The following is a 24344-nucleotide window of genomic DNA, read 5'->3' on the forward strand; positions in this document are numbered from 1 at the left end:
ATTTTATATTATACTATTTGTGTTTTGTATATATTTTTTGATACATATTTTCATTATTTAATGTGTATTTTTTATATATTTTTTATACAAATTAACGTCATTTTAAGTGTATTTGTTTATATAATTTCATTCAAATTTACATTATTTTAAGTGTATTTTGTATATGTATTTCAATACAAATTTACCTAATTTTATGTGTATTTTGTATATTTATTTTCATACAAATTTAAATTATTTTTGTGTTTTTTGTATATACATATAGAGTAAATTTCTATGAAAATATATATTCAAAATACATATAAAATTATGTAAATAAGTATAAAAATATATATATCAAATACACCTAAAAAAATGAAAATTCGTATCAAATTAAATAAACAAAATTCCGATAAAAGAACGTATATTTGTAGGAAAATAAATATACAAAATACACATAAAATTACGAAAATTTGAATAAAAGTATATACAAAAAAACAAAAAAATAAATTTTAATTTGTATGAAAATAGATATACAAAATAAACATATAATTAGTTAAATTTGTATTTAAATACATGTACAAAATACACATAAAATAATTTAAATTTGTATGAAATGAAAACAAATTCACATAAAATAACGTACATTTGTATAAAATAGATATACAAAATATACATAGAATAATGTAAAATCGTATCAAAATAAATACACAGAATATCAATAAAATAATGTAATTTTGTATGAAAATAAAGATGCAAAATACCCATAAAATAAAGCATATTTTTTTAAAAATACATATACAAGAATACACATAGAATAATTAAATTTGTATTAAAATTAATACACAAAATGCACGTACAATAAGGGAAATTTGTATTGAAAAAATATACAAAATGCACATAAAACAAACTATATTTGTTTCAAAATATATATACGAATACACATAAAATAACGAGTATTTCTATAGAAATATATATACAAAATACACATAAAATGACGTAAATACGTATAAAAATATATATACACAATACACATTAAATAATGTAAATTCGCATCAAAATAAATAGACAAAATATCAATAAAAGAATATGTATTTGTATGAAAATAGATATACAAAATACACATAAAATATTGTAAATTTGTATAAAACTCTATTAAAAAAATACACAAAAATAATTTAAATTTGTATAAAAATATATATACAAAATACACATAAAACTAGTTAAATTTCTATTGAAATACATATACAAAATACACATAAAATAATGTAAATTTTAATAAAAATATATAAACAAATACACTTAAAATAACGTAAATTTGTATGATATATATATATATATATATATATATATATATATATATATATATATATATATATATATATATATATATATATATATATATATATATATATATATATATATATATATATATATATATATATATATATATATATATAGAAAATACACATTAAATAATGTAAATATGTATAAAAAAATATATACAAAACACAAATAGAATAATGTAAAAAAGTATCAAAATAAATACACAGAATATTAATAAAATAATGTAAATTTGTATGAAAATAAAGATGCAAAATACCCATAAAATAACGCATTTTTTATGAAAATATATATACCTAAATACACATAAAAAATTTAAATTTGTATTACAATAAATATACAAAATGCACATTCAATAAGGTAAATTTGTATTGAAATAGATATGCAAAATACACATAAAACAATGTAAATTTGTTTAAAAATATATATACGAATACACATAAAATAACGTGGATTTCTATAAAAATATATATACAAAATACACATAAAATGAAGTAAATACGTATAAGAAAATGTTTACAAAATACACATAAAATAATGTAAATTCGTATAAAAAAAATAAACTAAATGCCAATAAAAGAATCTTTACTTGTATAAATATAAATATAAAAAAATACACATAAAATAACGTAAAATTGTATAAAACTATATACAAAAATAAACAAAAATAATTAAATTTGTATGAAAATAGATATACAAAAGACACATAAAATAAGCTAAATTTGAATTGAAATATATATAGAAAATACATAAAATAATGTAAATTTGTATCAAAATATATATTCAAATACACATATATTAAAATTAATATACAAAATGCGTATATAATAAGGTAAATTTGTATTGAAAAAATATGCAACATACACGTTTACTCATACAAATTTATATTATTTTATTGGTATTTTGTTTATTTATTTTGATACGAATTACATGATTATATGTGTATTTTGTACATATTTTTTATACGTATGTACATTATTTAATGTTTATTTTGTTTATATATTTTCATACAAATTTACGTTATTATATGTGTATTTGTATAAATATTTTGATACAAATTTACTTTATTTCATGTATTTTGTATATATTTAATTCAAATTTAGCTTATTTTTGTGTATTTTGTATATATTTTCATACAAATTTAATTACTTCTGTGTATTTTGTATATAGTTTTATAAATTTACGTTATTTTATGTATTTTGTATATTTATATTTATACAAATACATTCTTTTATTGGTATTTTGTTTACTTATTTTGATACAATTTACATTATTTTATGTGTATTTTGTATACATTTTTTTATACGTATTTACTTCATTTTATGTGTATTTTGTATATATATTTTATAGAAATATACGTTATTTTATGTGTATTCTTATATATATTTTTAAACAAATTTACATTGTTTTATATGTATTTTTAATATCTATTTAAATACAAATTTAAATAATTGTTTGTGTTTTTTGTATATTTATTTTAATAGAAATTTAATTTTTGATGTGTATTTTGGTATATATATTTTTATAAATAAAAAAATGCGTTATTTTATGGATATTTTGCTTCTTTATTTTCATACAAATTTACATTATTTTATTAATATTCTGTGAATTTATTTTGATACGATTTTACATTATTCTATTTGTGTTTTGTACATATTTTTTTATACAAATTTACGTTATTTTAAGTGTATTTGTTTATGTATTTTCATTCAAACTTACATTATTTTATGTGTATTTTGTGTATGTATTTCAATACAAATTTACATAGTTTTATGTGTATTTTGTATATTTTTTTTAATACAAATTTAAAATATTTTTATGTATTTTTGTATATAGTTTGATACAAATTTAGGTTATTTTATGTGTATTTTGTATATCTATTTTCATACAGATACTCATTCTTTTATTGATATTTTGTTTATTCATTTTGACGCGAATTTACATTATTTAATGTGTATTTTGTATATATATTTTTATACGTATTTACATCATTTTATGTGTATTTTGTATAGTTTTAAACAAATTTATATTATTTAATGTGTATTTTGTATATATATATTTATACAAATACACATTCTTTTATTGGTATTTTGTTTATTTATTTTGATACTAATTTACATTATTTTATGTGAATTTTGTATACATTTTTTATACGTATTTACTTAATTTTATGTGTATTTTGTATATATATTTTTATAGAAATCTACCTTATTTCATATTTTGAAACAAATTTACATTGTTTATATGTATTTTGCATATCTATTTTTGTGTATTCTGTATTTATTTTTGTTATATATAGAATCTTGTAAAATCGTCTCAAAATAGGTACACAGAATATCAATAAAATAATTTAAATTTGTATGAAAATAAAGGTGCAAAATACCCATAAGATAAAGCATTTTTTTTAAATACATATACAAAAATACACATAGAATAATTAAATTTGTATTAAAATTAATATACAAAATGCACACATACAATAAGGTAAATTTGTATTGAAAAAAAACGCAAAATACAAATAAAACAGTGTAAATTTGTTGCAAAATATATATACGAATACACATAAAATAACGTAGATTTCTATATAAATATATATACAAAATACACATGAAATTATGTAATTACTTATAAAAATATATATATAAAATACATATTAAGTAATGTAAATTCGTGACAAAATAAATAAACAAAATATCATGAAAAGAATGTGTATTTGTATGAAAATATATAATAGATAATAAATTTGTATGTAATATATATGCAAGATACACATTAAATAATGTAAATATGTATAAAAAAAATATATACAAAAAACAAATAGAATAATGTAAAATCGTATCAAAATAAATACACCGATTATTAATAAAATAATGTAAATTTGTATGAAAATAAAGATGCAAAATTCCCATCAAATAGCGCATTTCTTATAAAAATATATATACCAAAATACACATAAAATATTTAAATTTGAATTGAAATAAATATACAAAATGCACATACAATAAGGTAAACTTCTGTTGAAAGAGATATGCAAAAATACATACAAAAAATTGAAAATTTGTTTCAAAATATATATACGAATACACATAAAATAACGTAGATTTCTATAAAAATATATATACAAAATACATATAAAATTAGGTAAATACGTATAAAAAAATGTAAACAAAATACACATAAAATAATATAAATTCGAAACAAAATAAATAAACAAAATACCTATAAAAGAATGTGTATTTGCCCATAAAATAAAGCATATTTTTATGAAAATACATATACAAAAATACACATAGATTAATCAAATTTGTATTAAAATTAATATGCAAAATGCACATACAATAAGGTAAATTTGTATTGAAAAAATATGCAAAATACACATAAAACAATGTAAATTTGTTGCAAAATGTATATACGAATACACATAAAATAGCGCAGATTTCTATAGAAATATATATACAAAATACACTTGAAATAATGTAAATACGTATAAAAATATATATACAAAATACACATTAAATAATGTTAATTCGTGTCAAAATAAATAAACAAAATATCATGAAAAAATGTGTATTTGTATGAAAATAGATATACAAAATACACATAAAATAACCTAAATTTATATAAAACTATAAACAAAAATACACAAAAATAATTTAAACTTGTGTGAAAATAAATATACAAAAAACATATAAAATTAGGTAAATTTGTATTGAAATACATATACAAAATACACATAAAATAATGTAAATTTGAATGAAAATATATAAACATATAGACTTAAAATAACGTAAATTTGAATCAAATATATATACAAAAGACACATTAAATAATGTAAATATGTATAAAAAATTATATACAAAACACAAATAAAATAATGTAAAATCGTATCAAAATAAATACAGAAAATATTAATTAAATAATGTAAATTTGTATGAAAATTAAGATGCAAAATACCCATAAAATAACGCATTTTTTATAAAAATATATATACGAAAAAACATAAAATATTTGATTTTGAATTAAAATAAATAGATATACAAAATACACATAAAATAATCTAAATTAAAAGAAAAATTTATACAAAATACACACAGAATTATGTAAAATCGTATCAAAATAAATACACAGAATATCAATAAAATAATGTAATTTTGTATGAAAATAAAGATGCAAAATACCCATAAAATAAGGCATATTTTTTTTAAAAATACATATACAAAAATACATATAGAATAATTAAATTTGTATTAAAATTAATATACAAAATGCACGTACAATAAGGTAAATTTGTATTGAAAAAATATACAAAATGCACATTAAAGCGTAAATTTGTTTGAAAATCTATATACGAATTCACATAAAATAACGTAGATTTATATAGAAATATATATACAAAATACACATGAAATGATGTAAATACGTATAAAAATTTGTATTAAACTATATACAAAAATACACAAAAAATAATTTAAATTTGTATGAAAATAAATATACAAAATACACATAAAATTAGGTAAATTTGTATTGAAATACATATACAAAATACACATAAAATAATGGAAATTTGAATGAAAATATATAAACATATACACTTAAATTAACGTAAATTTGTATCAAATATATATACAAAAGACACATTAAATAATGTAAATATGTATAAAAAATTATATACAAAACACAAATAAAATAATGTAAAATCGTATCAAAATAAATACAGAAAATATTAATTAAATAATGTAAATTTGTATGAAAATTAAGATGCAAAATACCCATAAAATAACGCATTTTTTATAAAAATATATATACGAAAAAACATAAAATATTTGATTTTGAATTAAAATAAATAGATATACAAAATACACATAAAATAATCTAAATTAAAAGAAAAATTTATACAAAATACACACAGAATCATGTAAAATCGTATCAAAATAAATACACAGAATATCAATAAAATAATGTAATTTTGTATGAAAATAAAGATGCAAAATACCCATAAAATAAGGCATATTTTTTTTAAAAATACATATACAAAAATACATATAGAATAATTAAATTTGTATTAAAATTAATATACAAAATGCACGTACAATAAGGTAAATTTGTATTGAAAAAATATACAAAATGCACATTAAAGCGTAAATTTGTTTAAAAATCTATATACGAATTCACATAAAATAACGTAGATTTCTATAGAAATATATATACAAAATACACATGAAATGATGTAAATACGTATAAAAATTTGTATTAAACTATATACAAAAATACACAAAAAATAATTTAAATTTGTATGAAAATAAATATACAAAATACACATAAAATTAGGTAAATTTGTATTGAAATACATATACAAAATACACATAAAATAATGGAAATTTGAATGAAAATATATAAACATATACACTTAAATTAACGTAAATTTGTATCAAATATATATACAAAATACTAATTAAATAATGTAAATATGTATAAAAAATATATATACAAAACACAAATAGAATAATGTAAAATCGTATCAAAATAAATACACAGAATATTAATTAAATAATGTAAATTTGTATGAAAATAAAGATGCAAAATAGCCATAAAATAACGCATTTTTTATAAAAATATATATACCAAAATACACATAAAATATTAAAATTTGTATTAAAATAAATATAAAAAATGCACATACTGTAAGGTAAATTTGTATTGAAATATATATGCAAAATACATATAAAACAATATAAATTTGTTTCAAAATATATATACGAATACACATAAAATAACGTTGATCTCTATAAAAATATATACAAAAAACACATAAAATGAAGTAAATACGTATAAAAAAATGAATACAAAATACACATAAAAATTGTATCAAAATAAAAAACAAAATACCAGTAAAAGAATGTGAATTTGTATAAATATGAATATACAAAATACACATAAAATATCGTAAATTTGTATAAAACTATATACAAAAATACAGAGAACAAATACACATTCTTTTATTGGTATTTTGTTTATTTCTTTTGTTTCAAATTCATATTATTTTATGTGTATTTTGTTTACAATTTTTTATACGTATTTACCTAATTTTATGTGTATTTTGTATATATATATTTTTAGAAATCTACGTTATTTTATGTGTATTCGTATATATATTTTGAAACAAATTTACAATTTTTTATATGTATTTTCGCATATCTCTTTCAGCAGAAGTTTACCTTATTGTATGTGCATTTTGTATATTTATTTCAATACAAATTTAAATATTTTATGTGTATTTTAGTATATATATTTTATAATAAATGCGTTATTTGATAAATTTTGCATCTTTATTTTCATACAAATTTACATTATTTTATTAATATTCGGTGTATTTATTTTTATATATATATATATATATATATATATATATATATATATATATATATATATATATATATATATATATATATATATATATATATATATATATATATATATATATATATATATATATATATATTTTTTTATACGTATTTACATAATTTCATGTGTATTTTGTATATATATTTATATAGAAATCTACGTTATTTTATGTGTATTCGTATATATATTTTGCAACAAATTTACACTGTTTTATTTGTATTTTGCGTTTTTTTTCAAAACAAATTTACCTTATTGTATGTGTGCATTTTGTATATTAATTTTAATACAAATTTAATTATTCTATGTGTATTTTTGTATATGTATCTTTTAAAAAAAAATATGCTTTATCTTATGGGTATTTTGCATCTTTATTTTCATACAAATTTAAATTATTTTATTGGTATTCTGTGTACCTATTTTGATACGATTTTACATTATTCTATGTATAACAAAAATAAATAAAGAATACTCAAAAATAGATATGCAAAATACATATAAACAATGTAAATTTGTTTCAAAATATATATACGAATACACATGAAATAAGGTAGATTTCTATAAAAATACATATACAAAATACACATAAAATTAAGAAAATACGTATAAAAACTGTATACAAAATACACATAAAATAATGTAAATTAGTATCAAAATAAATAAACAAAATACCAATAAAAGAATATGTATTTGTATAAATATATATATATATATATATATATATATATATATATATATATATATATATATATATATATATATATATATATATATATATATATATATATATATATATATATATATATATATATATACAAAATACACATTAAATAATATAAATTTGTTGAAAACTATACAAAATACACATGAAATGATGTAAATACGTATAAAAATATATATACAAAATACACATTAAATAATGTAAACTCGCGTCAAAATAAATAAACAAAATATCAATAAAAGAATGTGTATTTGTATCAAAATAGATATACAAAATACACATAAAATAACCTAAATTTTTATCAAACTATATACAAAAATACACAAAAATATTTTAAATTTGCATGAAAATAAATATACAAAATACACATAAAATTAGGTAAATTTGTATTGAAATACATACACAAAATACACATAAAATAATGTAAATTTGAATGAAAATACATAAACAAAGACACTTAAAATAACGTAAATTTGTATAAATAAATATGTACAAAACACAAATAGAATAATGTAAAATCGTATCAAAATAAATACACAGAATATTAATAAAATAATGTAAATTTGTATGAAAATAAAGAAGCAAAATACCCATAAAATAACGCATTTTTTTTTTATATAAAAATATATATACCAAAATACACATCAAAAAATTAAATTTGTATTAAAATAAATATACAAAAAAAAAACAATAAGGTAAATTTGTATTGAAATAGATATGCAAAATACCTATAAAACAATGTAAAATTGTTTCAAAATATATATACGAATACACATAAAATAACGTAGATTTCTATAAAAATATATATACAAAATACACATAAAATGAAGTAAATACGTATCAAAATAAATAAACAAAATACCAATAAAAGAATGTGTATTTGTATAAATATAAATATACAAAATACATATAAAATAACGTAAATTTATATAAAACTATATACAAAAATACACAGAAGTAATTAAATTTGTATGAAAATATATACAAAATACACACAAAATAAGCTAAATTTGAATTGAAATATATATACAAAATACATGAAATAAAATAAATTTGTATCAAAATATTTATACAAATACACATATAATAACGTAAATTTGTATGAAAATATATAAACAAAATAAACATTAAATAATGTAAATACGTATAAAAAAATATATACAAAAAACACATAAAATAATGTAAATTCGTATCAAAATAAATAAACAAAATAGCAATAAAAGAATGAGTATTTGTATAAATATAAATATACAAAATACATATAAAATAACGTAAATTTATATAAAACTATATACAAAAATACACAGAAGTAATTAAATTTGTATGAAAATATATACAAAATACACACAAAATAAGCTAAATTTGAATTGAAATATATATACAAAATAAATATTTATACAAATACACATATAATAACGTAAATTTGTATGAAAATATATAAACAAAATAAACATTAAATAATGTAAATACGTATAAAAAAATATGTACAAAATACACATATAATCATGTAGTTCGTATCAAAATAAATAAACAAAATACCAATAAAATAATATAAATTTGTATGAGTAAACGTGTATAAATATAAATGTACAAAATACACATACAAAATAAACATAAAATAAGGTAAATTTGTAATAAAATATATGAACAAAATACACATAGAATAATGTAAATTTATATGAAAATATATATACAAATACACATAAAATACCATGAATTTGTTTAAAATTATATATTCAAAATAAATATTAAATAATGTAAATGCGTATAAAATATATATAAAAGTACATATAAAATAATGTATTTCTTATCTTATCAATGAAAACCTTTACAATAAAACTATTATCCTATTAATGAATTTACCTTACCTATTAATAATAGTGTGCCTATCACAGTGAAATTCACCACATGCACGACTGCCAAGTCTCTTCCATTCGTCTACCATTCTATTAGCAAACCAATTCCTGCCTGCATGTTTAACAAATCAATATTGATCTAACGACCCATGGCTAAGAGTGCATTATATTTTCTTACTTATCAAGATTTATTTGCGGATAGTTGCAATTCAAAAGAATTAAGAATATTTTATCTATTCCTTTATAGTTAAGCAAATGGGCGCATGTTTGACCGAGTTGAAAAACTTACTAAATTTTATGCTCTATTTTGGAATATACTGTTTTAGATGAATGCATGTAGTTTTATGAAGCTTTTTCCGCTTACAAGACCCACGAACATTGACATTTAACAGGGGACCCCTCAGGTATTAGTGGAGGATCCCCGATGGACTGTGGTATACGGCCCTGCCTTCATGCGTGGCTACGAAGACCGCTTCAGATTTTACATAAGACAAACGATATCAAATGTTGGCTTTACCATGTAAATAGTTTAGTAATAGTAGTAGTAGTAGCAGTAGTAGTAGTAGTATAGTAGTACAGTGGTAGTGGTAGTAAAAGTAATAGTAGAAGTAGTAGTAGTAGTAGTAGTAGTAGTAGTAGTAGTAGTAGTAGTAGTGGGTGCCGGACATACTCCCCCCTTAACATATTCCCTTTTGAACATTTCCCCCTCCGGACATTTCCTCTCATTCATCTATTTAATACGAGCGAAATAACAAATAAATGAATCGTAAAACAGACGACTAAAGAGAATGAACTAATAATAAACAAAAAAAAAAGGGATCAACACAACAAAATATGATAAACACAAAATACTATCTAACTGAATATCTAACCAGCTAACTCTTCCTAGCTGTCTGACTAGCTATTAACTAACTATTTAAGTACCTGCCTACCTGCCTGATTTGGTGTGGTTGTTTGTTCAGCTTGGTCACCTACATACAGAGGAAAGACTAAAAACCAAGGACAAAACATTTCAATCCGGCCAATCCCAAGGAGGTTAAATTAAACATTCCTCCCGGCCGTCAGCCTCCTTCTTGCCCCTTCAATGTTGGCGGACAGGGTGCCAGCGAGACCTCAAGCCGCGCGACCCAGGGCCTCATCCATCCTTGACCACCACCATAATAACCAGCACACCACGACCACCAATACCACCACCACAGCCACCGCCAAATCCACCACCATTACCACCACCAATGCTTACAAAAATGACACTCACCTGCTTCTACCTCCACCACCACCACCACCACTACAACCACCACCACCCCTGCCACCAGCCCTACCACTACCACCACAACCTCCACCACAATTACCATCACCACTACTTTCACAAATGACAGTCACCAACGTCCACTACCACCACCACCACCAGCACCACAACCACAACCACCACTATCACCACCACTGGCACTTCCACAAATGGCAGTCACCTCCTACAACTACCAGCACCACAGATACCACTACGACCACCACCACTACCACCATCACAGCTAAGTCACCACCATCACCACCCCCAACGCCTTTACCAGGTAACTACCACTACCAACACCCTCCCCCCCACCACCACTACCACCATTACAGCTAAGTCACCACCACCATCACCACCGGCACCACCTTTACTTGGGTAATCACCACCACCACCACCACCACCATTACCACCACCAAACCAACATTTTTAAGAATTTTATGCGCTGTTGCGAAACCTCAAGTGGGTATAATGTAATTCACCTGTATCTCTCTCTCTCTCTCTCTCTCTCTCTCTCTCTCTCTCTCTCTCTCTCTCTCTCTCTCTCTCTCTCTCTCTCTCTCTCTCTCTCTCTCTCTCTCTCTCTCTCTCTCTCTCTCTCTCTCTCTCTCTCTCTCTCTCTCTCTCTCTCTCTCTCTCTCTCTCTCTCTCTCTCTCTCTCTCTCTCTCTCTCTCTCTCTCTCTCTCTCTCTCTCTCTCTCTCTCTCTCTCTCTCTCTCTCTCTCTCTCTCTCTCTCTCTCTCTCTCTCTCTCTCTCTCTCTCTCTCTCTCTCTCTCTCTCTCTCTCTCACACACACACACACACACACACACGTTCATCAGGTCAGGAACACAAATATCATGGCCCGACAAAGCCATTATGCATATTTGCCCAACTTTCCAACGTTGTAATTACACACCACATGTTTTGACAGCAGAGGTAAGTGGTGGCGCCGTGAGGTCAGGGAAAGTGTCGGGGCTCAATCACGATGGGACGGCGGTACGAAGGGTCGACTGCGCTATATAATGTTGTGCAAGGGAATAGTGTCCTCGTGACGTTCTCGTGTAACATTCGCGGCCGTGTGTTAGACCTCATCATTATCCAAGCTTCATCTTGCCTTGGGGGAAGTAATAGCATCGTCATTCAAGGCTGTCCCGCTGTTTTCCCTGTGTTGAATGGATGTTTATCACGTGCTGCCGAAATACTCTACGAAAGATTATAGACTTGGAAAGCAGATGGTCAATAACTTGGAACTGCGGCATGTGTCAATTCACTGGCCTCTTGTAGTCTTCTTTTCTGCCTTTTGTACCCATCCATATAAGATCAAGCAAAATAATCAGCTCTTGTCGCCACTAAGTTGAAGGAAAATACCATCCATTCTCTTTAATACTCGCGTCAGATGAAACTGTCACTCGTGTTGTCTCTGTCACAAGTGTCGCACGAGTTTCCGCAGTCACCCCCGAGCATGACAATATGAGACAACTGGTGAAAGCTTGCTTGTGGTATCAGACACTCCGAACAAGCCAGCGATACATGATGGAGCGAGGCGGGGCTGTAAGTGGTGTTCAGGCGGCGGCGGCGATGCAAACATGACATCCGTGGCGGCGACAGTGACAGCTGCGGCAGAGACGACCCGTAATAGCAGCGGTGACGAGGCAAACCATGATATCCCGGGGAGCAGTTGTGGCGGCGGCCGTGGCGGGAATTGGCCATTTGAAGAAAAAGAAACGGCTCTACACTCTATTGAGTTTCATTGCAGTTCAGCCTGAAATTGCTCGGTGCATGGCAGAAAATTCGTGTGATGCCAGGCGATTTCAGACAGTCACCTGCCGCCACCTGCATGTCCTCTGTCACCCCCGCCACCGCCGCCGCCATCACCACCAACACCACCACCACCACCACCACCACCACAACCTTGTGCCTCCCTACCTAACTAGCTAACTAACTAACTAACTAACTTCGAGTAATTAACCATCTAACGATCTAACAAATTAACTATAATTGTTTGACTATCTTAAACTAACCATTTAACTTGCTAATTATAAGTAAATATACTCGCCGCACGATTAAATGGCGGAATGGGGGCCCCCTCATCCTCCCCTCAGGGCGCATAGATGTGGCTGTGTGTGTGTGTGTGTGTGTGTGTGTGTGTGTGTGTGTGTGTGTGTGTGTGTGTGTGTGTGTGTGTGAGTGTGTGCTTGGAGGCGCCCTGAGATGGTCGTTTTGCCACCTACCGATAATCCCTATTCCCACTTGCACTGCTGTCTCCTTACATTTCTTTGTTACTGTGGTTCCCTTCTTCCTCTTTGTTACTCTCTCTCTCTCTCTCTCTCTCTCTCTCTCTCTCTCTCTCTCTCTCTCTCTCTCTCTCTCTCTCTCTCTCTCTCTCTCTCTCTCTCTCTCTCTCTCTCTCTCTCTCTCTCTCTCTCTCTCTCTCTCTCTCTCTCTCTCTCTCTCTCTCTCTCTCTCTCTCTCTCTCTCTCTCTCTCTCTCTCTCTCTCTCTCTCTCGAAAATTAGAATTTTCCTTTATTTGGTTTGTTCTTATTAAACAACATGAAGAAGCGTGTTGCTGCAGCCCTGTCACCCGCCATCCGACGCGTGAACTGCACTACTTAGCCGACTAGGCAAGAGCCTAGTAGAGAGCAAGTAGGTATTGGATGTCCTCTGGTCTCATTAGTAACAATCCAGGGGTGTAGTAGGCAGAAAGGCAACTAAAATTAAGAAATCGCAATGCACGGACACGGGATAAAGGGAACAGATATGGAGGGAAAGAGTACCTACGCGACACACTGGGAAATAACTAATGTGTAAAGAACCCAAGGCATGTTATCCACGCATTATGCATGAAATAAAAGTTAAGCAAGGTTATTTTTTCTTACTTATCAAGATTTATTTGGAAATAGTTGCCATTCAAAAGAATTAAGAATATTTAATCTATTCCTTTATAGTTTAGCAACAGCCCTGTCACCCGCCATCCGGCGCGTGAACTGCACTACTTAGCCGACTGGGCAAGATTATAGCAGAAAGAATTTGCTGGAGGCCAGTCGGTCTTCATGGACATAGCACCTCCTTTTATTACCGAACACCGATTTCCTAAATATTCGGATAATTTTTTTATATCACATCGAAACAACGATGGGAAACTCTGCATCTCGACAGAAATTAAACGTGTGGGTAACCCTGGAGCGAGGCTCCTCCTTGGTGGACTCCATCAAGCTCTCGTGCAAGGACTCCACCTGCTGCCTGAAGAGGAGGCGTACGGTCGCCTCCGTCAAGTTCCCCGTGGAAGGTTGGTCTTGCGTCGCAGGGATTCAAGGCTGCCACGCCGAGGGTGAGCTGCGTGTGCCCTTGGCGAAGCTGTGCAAGAAAGACGGCAACGCGGCCGTCAGGGTGCAATGCGCCTCGCTTGGGAAGCCAGTCTTCACCTCTTCCATGCCGCTGGCCTGGCTGCTGGACAACATCAGCGGCCTCCACTTCTCTCTCTTCTGTGACGACGGGCCCGCCTTCACCAGCCTCCGGTGCAACGGGAGGCGGTGTGGCGAGCCCATCCGGGCGGTGAGCCCTGCACCGCGTGCGGCCACTGAAGGGATGGCCAGGACCAATGAGGCTGATGCATGGGCAGCCTTTGAAGTGACGACCCATGATGACTGGTCCGTGGAGGTTGATGATTCATGGGCAGCCCCAGACTTGGTGACCTCCGTTGCTATGGTCGAGGCTGATGATTCATGGGCAGCCTTTGAAGCAATGACCCGTGGTGACTGGTCCGTGGAGGCTGATGATTCATGGGCAGCCCCAGACTTGGTGACCTCTGCGGTGGTCGAGGCTGATGATTCATGGGCAGCCTTTGAAGCAATGACCCGTGATGACTGGTCCGTGGAGGCTGATGATCCATGGGCACCCGCCGAATTGGTGACCGCCATCACCGATGAGGCTGATGATTCATGGGCAGCCTTTGAAGCAATGACCCGTGATGACTGGTCCGTGGAGGCTGATGATCCATGGGCACCCGCCGAATTGGTGACCGCCATCACCGATGAGGCTGGTGTTCCAATGGCACTCCTTGAAGTGACGACCCGTGATGACTCGTCTGATGAAGCTGATGATCCATGGCCAGCCTTTGAAGCAATGACCCGTGATGACTCGTCTGATGAGGGTGATGTTCCAATGGCACTCCTTGAAGTGACGACCCGTGATGACTCGTCTGATGAAGCTGATGATCCATGGCCAGCCTTTGAAGCAATGACCCGTAATGACTCGTCTGATGAGGGTGATGTTCCATTGGCACTCCTTGAAGTGACGACCCGTGATGACTCGTCTGATGAAGCTGATGATCCATGGCCAGCCTTTGAAGCAATGACCCGTAATGACTCGTCTGATGAGGTGATGTTCCATTGGCACTCCTTGAAGTGACGACCCGTGATGACTCGTCTGATGAAGCTGATGATCCATGGCCAGCCTTTGAAGCAATGACCCGTGATGACTCGTCTGATGAGGGTGATGTTCCATTGGCACTCCTTGAAGTGACGACCCGTGATGACTCGTCTGATGAAGCTGATGATCCATGGCCAGCCTTTGAAGCAATGACCCGTAATGACTCGTCTGATGAGGGTGATGTTCCATTGGCACTCCTTGAAGTGACGACCCGTGATGACTCGTCTGATGAAGCTGATGATCCATGGCCAGCCTTTGAAGCAATGACCCGTGATGACTCGTCTGATGAGGGTGATGTTCCATTGGCACTCTTTGAAGTGACGACCCGTGATGACTCGTCTGATGAGGGTGATGATCCATGGCCAGCCTTTGAAGCAATGACCCGTGATGACTCGTCTGATGAGGGTGATGATCCATTGGCATCCGCCGAATCGGTGACCGCCATCACCGATGAGGATGATGCTGCATGGGACGCCCTCGAATTGATAACCAGTAATGACTGGTCTGATGAGGATGCTGCTGCATGGGAAGCCCTCGAATTGATAACCAGTAATGACTGGTCTGATGAGGATGATGATCCATGGGATGCCCTCGAATTGATAACCAGTAATGACTGGTCTGATGAAGATGATGATCCATGGGATGCCCTCGAATTGATAACCAGTAATGACTGGTCTGATGAGGATGATGATCCATGGGATGCCCTCGAATTGATAACCAGTAATGACTGGTCTGATGAGGATGATGATCCATGGGCATCCGCCGAATCGGTGGCCGCCATCACCGATGAGGAGGATGATCCATGGGATGCCCTCGAATTGATAACCAGTAATGACTGGTCTGATGAGGATGATGATCCATGGGAAGCTCTCGAATTGATAACCAGTAATGACTGGTCTGATGAGGATGATGATTCATGGGAAGCCCTCGAATTGATAACCAGTGATGACTGGTCTGATGAGGATGAGGATCCATGGGAAGCCCTCGAATTGATAACCGGTAATGACTGGTCTGATGAGGATGATGCCTTCCTGGACGTCACGGCCATCTGTGCTGTCGTTGTGTACATTGTCTTGCTTCACTAAGCAGCCTGGTAACACACTCACCAGTGAGCCCCGGCGCAGGCGCGAGCCACATCGTGAGCCACACTCCCGGGGAGCGAGACTCCCTTTAGTGACCGTCGCTCTTATTTCACCTTCAGGGGAGGAGCTCCAGCTGTATTTCTTATCTTATCAATGAAAACCTTTACAATAAAACTATTATCCTATTAATGAATTTACCTTACCTATTAATAATAGTGTGCCTATCACAGTGAAATTCACCACATGCACGACTGCCAAGTCTCTTCCATTCGTCTACCATTCTATTAGCAAACCAATTCCTGCCTGCATGTTTAACAAATCAATATTGATCTAACGACCCATGGCTAAGAGTGCATTATATTTTCTTACTTATCAAGATTTATTTGCGAATAGTTGCCATTCAAAAGAATTAAGAATATTTTATCTATTCCTTTATAGTTAAGCAAATGGGCGCATGTTTGACCGAGTTGAAAAACTTACTAAATTTTATGCTCTATTTTGGAATATACTGTTTTAGATGAATGCATGTAGTTTTATGAAGCTTTTTCCCGCTTACAAGACCCACGAACATTGACATTTAACGGGGGACCCCTCGGGTATTAGTGGAGGGTCCCCGATGGACTGTGAGGTATACGGCCCTGCCTTCATGCGTGGCTACGAAGACCGCTTCAGATTTTACATAAGACAAACGATATCAAATGTTGGCTTTACCATGTAGCAAATAGTTTAGTAATAGTAGTAGTAGCAGTAGTGGTAGTAGTAGTATAGTAGTACAGTGGTAGTGGTAGTAAAAGTAATAGTAGAAGTAGTAGTAGTAGTAGTAGTAGTAGTAGTAGTAGAAGTAGTAGTAGTACTAGTGGGTGCCGGACATACTCCCCCCTTAACATATTCCCTTTTGAACATTTCCCCCTCCGGACATTTCCTCTCATTCATCTATTTAATACGAGCGAAATAACAAATAAATGAATCGTAAAACAGACGACTAAAGAGAATGAACTAATAATAAACAAAAAAAAAAGGGATCAACACAACAAAATATGATAAACACAAAATACTGAAAAAAAAACTAAGTAACTATCTAACTGAATATCTAACCAGCTAACTCTTCCTAGCTGTCTGACTAGCTATTAACTAACTATTTAAGTACCTGCCTACCTGCCTGATTTGGTGTGGTTGTTTGTTCAGCTTGGTCACCTACATACAGAGGAAAGACTAAAAACCAAGGACAAAACATTTCAATCCGGCCAATCCCAAGGAGGTTAAATTAAACATTCCTCCCGGCCGTCAGCCTCCTTCTTGCCCCTTCAATGTTGGCGGACAGGGTGCCAGCGAGACCTCAAGCCGCGCGACCCAGGGCCTCATCCATCCTTGACCACCACCATAATAACCAGCACACCACGACCACCAATACCACCACCACAGCCACCGCCAAATCCACCACCATTACCACCACCAATGCTTACAAAAATGACACTCACCTGCTTCTACCTCCACCACCACCACCACCACCACTACAACCACCACCACCCCTGCCACCAGCCCTACCACTACCACCACAACCTCCACCACAATTACCATCACCACTACTTTCACAAATGACAGTCACCAACGTCCACTACCACCACCACCACCAGCACCACAACCACAACCACCACTATCACCACCACTGGCACTTCCACAAATGGCAGTCACCTCCTACAACTACCAGCACCACAGATACCACTACGACCACCACCACTACCACCATCACAGCTAAGTCACCACCATCACCACCCCCAACGCCTTTACCAGAGTAACTACCACTACCAACACCCTCCCCCCCACCACCACTACCACCATTACAGCTAAGTCACCACCACCATCACCACCGGCACCACCTTTACTTGGGTAATCACCACCACCACCACCACCACCATTACCACCACCAAACCAACATTTTTAAGAATTTTATGCGCTGTTGCGAAACCTCAAGTGGGTATAATGTAATTCACCTGTATCTCTCTCTCTCTCTCTCTCTCTCTCTCTCTCTCTCTCTCTCTCTCTCTCTCTCTCTCTCTCTCTCTCTCTCTCTCTCTCTCTCTCTCTCTCTCTCTCTCTCTCTCTCTCTCTCTCTCTCTCTCTCTCTCTCTCTCTCTCTCTCTCTCTCTCTCTCCCCCCACACACACACACACACACGTTCATCAGGTCAGGAACACAAATATCATGGCCCGACAAAGCCATTATGCATATTTGCCCAACTTTCCCAACGTTGTAATTACACGCACCACATGTTTTGACGGCAGAGGTAAGTGGTGGCGCCGTGAGGTCAGGGGAAAGTGTCGGGGCTCAATCACGATGGGACGGCGGTACGAAGGGTCGACTGCGCTATATAATGTTGTGCAAGGGAATAGTGTCCTCGTGACGTTCTCGTGTAACATTCGCGGCCGTGTGTTAGACCTCATCATTATCCAAGCTTCATCTTGCCTTGGGGGAAGTAATAGCATCGTCATTCAAGGCTGTCCCGCTGTTTTTCCCTGTGTTGAATGGATGTTTATCACGTGCTGCCGAAATACTCTACGAAAAGATTATAGACTTGGAAAGCAGATGGTCAATAACTTGGAACTGCGGCATGTGTCAATTCACTGGCCTCTTGTAGTCTTCTTTTCTGCCTTTTGTACCCATCCATATAAGATCAAGCAAAATAATCAGCTCTTGTCGCCACTAAGTTGAAGGAAAATACCATCCATTCTCTTTAATACTCGCGTCAGATGAAACTGTCACTCGTGTTGTCTCTGTCACAAGTGTCGCACGAGTTTCCGCAGTCACCCCCGAGCATGACAATATGAGACAACTGGTGAAAGCTTGCTTGTGGTATCAGACACTCAGAACGAAGCCAGCGATACATGATGGAGCGAGGCGGGGCTGTAAGTGGTGTTCAGGCGGCGGCGGCGATGCAAACATGACATCCGTGGCGGCGACAGTGACAGCTGCGGCAGAGACGACCCGTAATAGCAGCGGTGACGAGGCAAACCATGATATCCCGGGGAGCAGTTGTGGCGGCCGTGGCGGGAATTGGCCATTTGAAGAAAAAGAAACGGCTCTACACTCTATTGAGTTTCATTGCAGTTCAGCCTGAAATTGCTCGGTGCATGGCAGAAAATTCGTGTGATGCCAGGCGATTTCAGACAGTCACCTGCCGCCACCTGCATGTCCTCTGTCACCCCCGCCACCGCCGCCGCCATCACCACCAACACCACCACCACCACCACCACCACCACAACCTTGTGCCTCCCTACCTAACTAGCTAACTAACTAACTAACTAACTTCGAGTAATTAACCATCTAACGATCTAACAAATTAACTATAATTGTTTGACTATCTTAAACTAACCATTTAACTTGCTAATTATAAGTAAATATACTCGCCGCACGATTAAATGGCGGAATGGGGGCCCCCTCATCCTCCCCTCAGGGCGCATAGATGTGGCTGTGTGTGTGTGTGTGTGTGTGTGTGTGTGTGTGTGTGTGTGTGTGTGTGTGTGTGTGTGTGTGTGCGTGGAGGCGCCCTGAGATGGTCGTTTTGCCACCTACCGATAATCCCTATTCCCACTTGCACTGCTGTCTCCTTACATTTCTTTGTTACTGTGGTTCCCTTCTTCCTCTTTGTTACTCTCTCTCTCTCTCTCTCTCTCTCTCTCTCTCTCTCTCTCTCTCTCTCTCTCTCTCTCTCTCTCTCTCTCTCTCTCTCTCTCTCTCTCTCTCTCTCTCTCTCTCTCTCTCTCTCTCTCTCTCTCTCTCTCTCTCTCTCTCTATCTCTCTCTCTCTCTCTCTCTCTCTCTCTCTCTCTCTCTCTCTCTCTCTCTCTCTCTCTCTCTCTCTCTCTCTCTCTCTCTCTCTCTCTCTCTCTCTCTCTCTCTCTCTCTCTCTCTCTCTCTCTCTCTCTCGAAAATTAGAATTTTCCTTTATTTGGTTTGTTCTTATTAAACAACATGAAGAAGCGTGTTGCTGCAGCCCTGTCACCCGCCATCCGACGCGTGAACTGCACTACTTAGCCGACTAGGCAAGAGCCTAGAAGAGCAAGTAGGTATTGGATGTCCTCTGGTCTCATTAGTAACAATCCAGGGGTGTAGTAGGCAGAAAGGCAACTAAAATTAAGAAATCGCAATGGACGGACACGGGATAAAGGGAACAGATATGGAGGGAAAGAGTACCTACGCGACACACTGGGAAATAACTAATGTGTAAAGAACCCAAGGCATGTTATCCACGCATTATGCATGAAATAAAAGTTAAGCAAGGTTATTTTTTCTTACTTATCAAGATTTATTTGGAAATAGGTGCCATTCAAAAGAATTAAGAATATTTAATCTATTCCTTTATAGTTTAGCAACAGCCCTGTCACCCGCCATCCGGCGCGTGAACTGCACTACTTAGCCGACTGGGCAAGATTATAGCAGAAAGAATTTGCTGGAGGCCAGTCGGTCTTCATGGACATAGCACCTCCTTTTATTACCGAACACCGATTTCCTAAATATTCGGATAATTTTTTTATATCACATCGAAACAACGATGGGAAACTCTGCATCTCGACAGAAATTAAACGTGTGGGTAACCCTGGAGCGAGGCTCCTCCTTGGTGGACTCCATCAAGCTCTCGTGCAAGGACTCCACCTGCTGCCTGAAGAGGAGGCGTACGGTCGCCTCCGTCAAGTTCCCCGTGGAAGGTTGGTCTTGCGTCGCAGGGATTCAAGGCTGCCACGCCGAGGGTGAGCTGCGTGTGCCCTTGGCGAAGCTGTGCAAGAAAGACGGCAACGCGGCCGTCAGGGTGCAATGCGCCTCGCTTGGGAAGCCAGTCTTCACCTCTTCCATGCCGCTGGCCTGGCTGCTGGACAACATCAGCGGCCTCCACTTCTCTCTCTTCTGTGACGACGGGCCCGCCTTCACCAGCCTCCGGTGCAACGGGAGGCGGTGTGGCAACCCATCCGGGCAGTGAGCCCTGCACCGCGTGCGGCCACTGACGGGATGGCCAGGACCAATGAGGCTGATGCATGGGCAGCCTTTGGTGACGACCCATGATGACTGGTCCGTGGAGGTTGATGATTCATGGGCAGCCCCAGACTTGGTGACCTCCGTTGCTATGGTCGAGGCTGATGATTCATGGGCAGCCTTTGAAGCAATGACCCGTGGTGACTGGTCCGTGGAGGCTGATGATTCATGGGCAGCCCCAGACTTGGTGACCTCTGCTGCTGTGGTCGAGGCTGATGATTCATGGGCAGCCTTTGAAGCAATGACCCGTGATGACTGGTCCGTGGAGGCTGATGATCCATGGGCACCCGCCGAATTGGTGACCGCCATCACCGATGAGGCTGATGATTCATGGGCAGCCTTTGAAGCAATGACCCGTGATGACTGGTCCGTGGAGGCTGATGATCCATGGGCACCCGCCGGGTGGTGACCGCCATCACCGATGAGGCTGGTGATCCAATGGCACTCCTTGAAGTGACGACCCGTGATGACTCGTCTGATGAAGCTGATGATCCATGGCCAGCCTTTGAAGCAATGACCCGTGATGACTCGTCTGATGAGGGTGATGTTCCAATGGCACTCCTTGAAGTGACGACCCGTGATGACTCGTCTGATGAAGCTGATGATCCATGGCCAGCCTTTGAAGCAATGACCCGTAATGACTCGTCTGATGAGGGTGATGTTCCATTGGCACTCCTTGAAGTGACGACCCGTGATGACTCGTCTGATGAAGCTGATGATCCATGGCCAGCCTTTGAAGCAATGACCCGTAATGACTCGTCTGATGTTGATGATGTTCCATTGGCACTCCTTGAAGTGACGACCCGTGATGACTCGTCTGATGAAGCTGATGATCCATGGCCAGCCTTTGAAGCAATGACCCGTAATGACTCGTCTGATGAGGGTGATGTTCCATTGGCACTCTTTGAAGTGACGACCCGTGATGACTCGTCTGATGAGGGTGATGATCCATGGCCAGCCTTTGAAGCAATGACCCGTGATGACTCGTCTGATGAGGGTGATGATCCATTGGCATCCGCCGAATCGGTGACCGCCATCACCGATGAGGATGATGCTGCATGGGACGCCCTCGAATTGATAACCAGTAATGACTGGTCTGATGAGGATGCTGCTGCATGGGAAGCCCTCGAATTGATAACCAGTAATGACTGGTCTGATGAGGATGATGATCCATGGGATGCCCTCGAATTGATAACCAGTAATGACTGGTCTGATGAAGATGATGATCCATGGGATGCCCTCGAATTGATAACCAGTAATGACTGGTCTGATGAGGATGATGATCCATGGGATGCCCTCGAATTGATAACCAGTAATGACTGGTCTGATGAGGATGATGATCCATGGGCATCCGCCGAATCGGTGGCCGCCATCACCGATGAGGAGGATGATCCATGGGATGCCCTCGAATTGATAACCAGTAATGACTGGTCTGATGAGGATGATGATCCATGGGAAGCTCTCGAATTGATAACCAGTAATGACTGGTCTGATGAGGATGATGATTCATGGGAAGCCCTCGAATTGATAACCAGTGATGACTGGTCTGATGAGGATGAGGATCCATGGGAAGCCCTCGAATTGATAACCGGTAATGACTGGTCTGATGAGGATGATGCCTTCCTGGACGTCACGGCCATCTGTGCTGTCGTTGTGTACATTGTCTTGCTTCACTAAGCAGCCTGGTAACACACTCACCAGTGACCCCCGGCGCAGGCGCGAGCCACATCGTGAGCCACACTCCCGGGGAGCGAGACTCCCTTTAGTGACCGTCGCTCTTATTTCACCTTCAGGGGAGGAGCTCCAGCTGTATTTCTTATCTTATCAATGAAAACCTTTACAATAAAACTATTATCCTATTAATGAATTTACCTTACCTATTAATAATAGTGTGCCTATCACAGTGAAATTCACCACATGCACGACTGCCAAGTCTCTTCCATTCGTCTACCATTCTATTAGCAAACCAATTCCTGCCTGCATGTTTAACAAATCAATATTGATCTAACGACCCATGGCTAAGAGTGCATTATATTTTCTTACTTATCAAGATTTATTTGCGAATAGTTGCCATTCAAAAGAATTAAGAATATTTTATCTATTCCTTTATAGTTAAGCAAATGGGCGCATGTTTGACCGAGTTGAAAAACTTACTAAATTTTATGCTCTATTTTGGAATATACTGTTTTAGATGAATGCATGTAGTTTTATGAAGCTTTTTCCCGCTTACAAGACCCACGAACATTGA

At 34.6% G+C, this 24344-nt stretch overlaps 1 protein-coding gene across 11 annotated transcripts; it reads left to right on the forward strand.

Moving 5' to 3' along the window:
- Nucleotides 1–15377: 15377 nt before the first annotated feature.
- Nucleotides 15378–23954, forward strand: LOC126992485 (clumping factor A-like). Of its 11 annotated transcripts, XM_050851238.1 has the most exons (4): nt 15378–15826; nt 15940–16053; nt 16225–16338; nt 22923–23954. In XM_050851238.1, the coding sequence occupies exons 1-4, from the start codon at nt 15412–15414 to the stop codon at nt 23771–23773; spliced, it is 1494 nt and encodes a 497-aa protein (XP_050707195.1). In that variant the 5' UTR covers nt 15378–15411; the 3' UTR covers nt 23774–23954. The 11 variants fall into 11 exon arrangements, with proteins under 11 accessions (XP_050707195.1, XP_050707190.1, XP_050707191.1 ...); XM_050851233.1 differs by having other exon boundaries at nt 15378–15939; nt 16053–16338; XM_050851234.1 differs by having other exon boundaries at nt 15940–16338.
- The last annotated feature ends 390 nt before the right edge of the window (nt 23955–24344 follow it).

Source organism: Eriocheir sinensis, unplaced genomic scaffold (assembly GCF_024679095.1).
Source record: "Eriocheir sinensis breed Jianghai 21 unplaced genomic scaffold, ASM2467909v1 Scaffold474, whole genome shotgun sequence".
In the NCBI taxonomy this organism is placed as follows: Eukaryota; Metazoa; Arthropoda; class Malacostraca; order Decapoda; family Varunidae; genus Eriocheir; species Eriocheir sinensis.

Bases quoted from the DNA above. Each gene is read 5' to 3' on its own strand.
- LOC126992485 (XM_050851233.1), top strand. From the start codon at position 15,412: ATGACCCGTGATGACTGGTCCGTGGAGGCTGATGATCCATGGGCACCC. The intron at 15,940-16,052 runs GTGATGTTCCAT...TCGTCTGATGAG, and splicing joins GTAATGACTCGTCTGATGAG to GGTGATGTTCCATTGGCACT. The intron at 16,339-22,922 runs GTGATGATCCAT...CGTCTGATGAAG, and splicing joins TGATGACTCGTCTGATGAGG to CTGATGATCCATGGCCAGCC.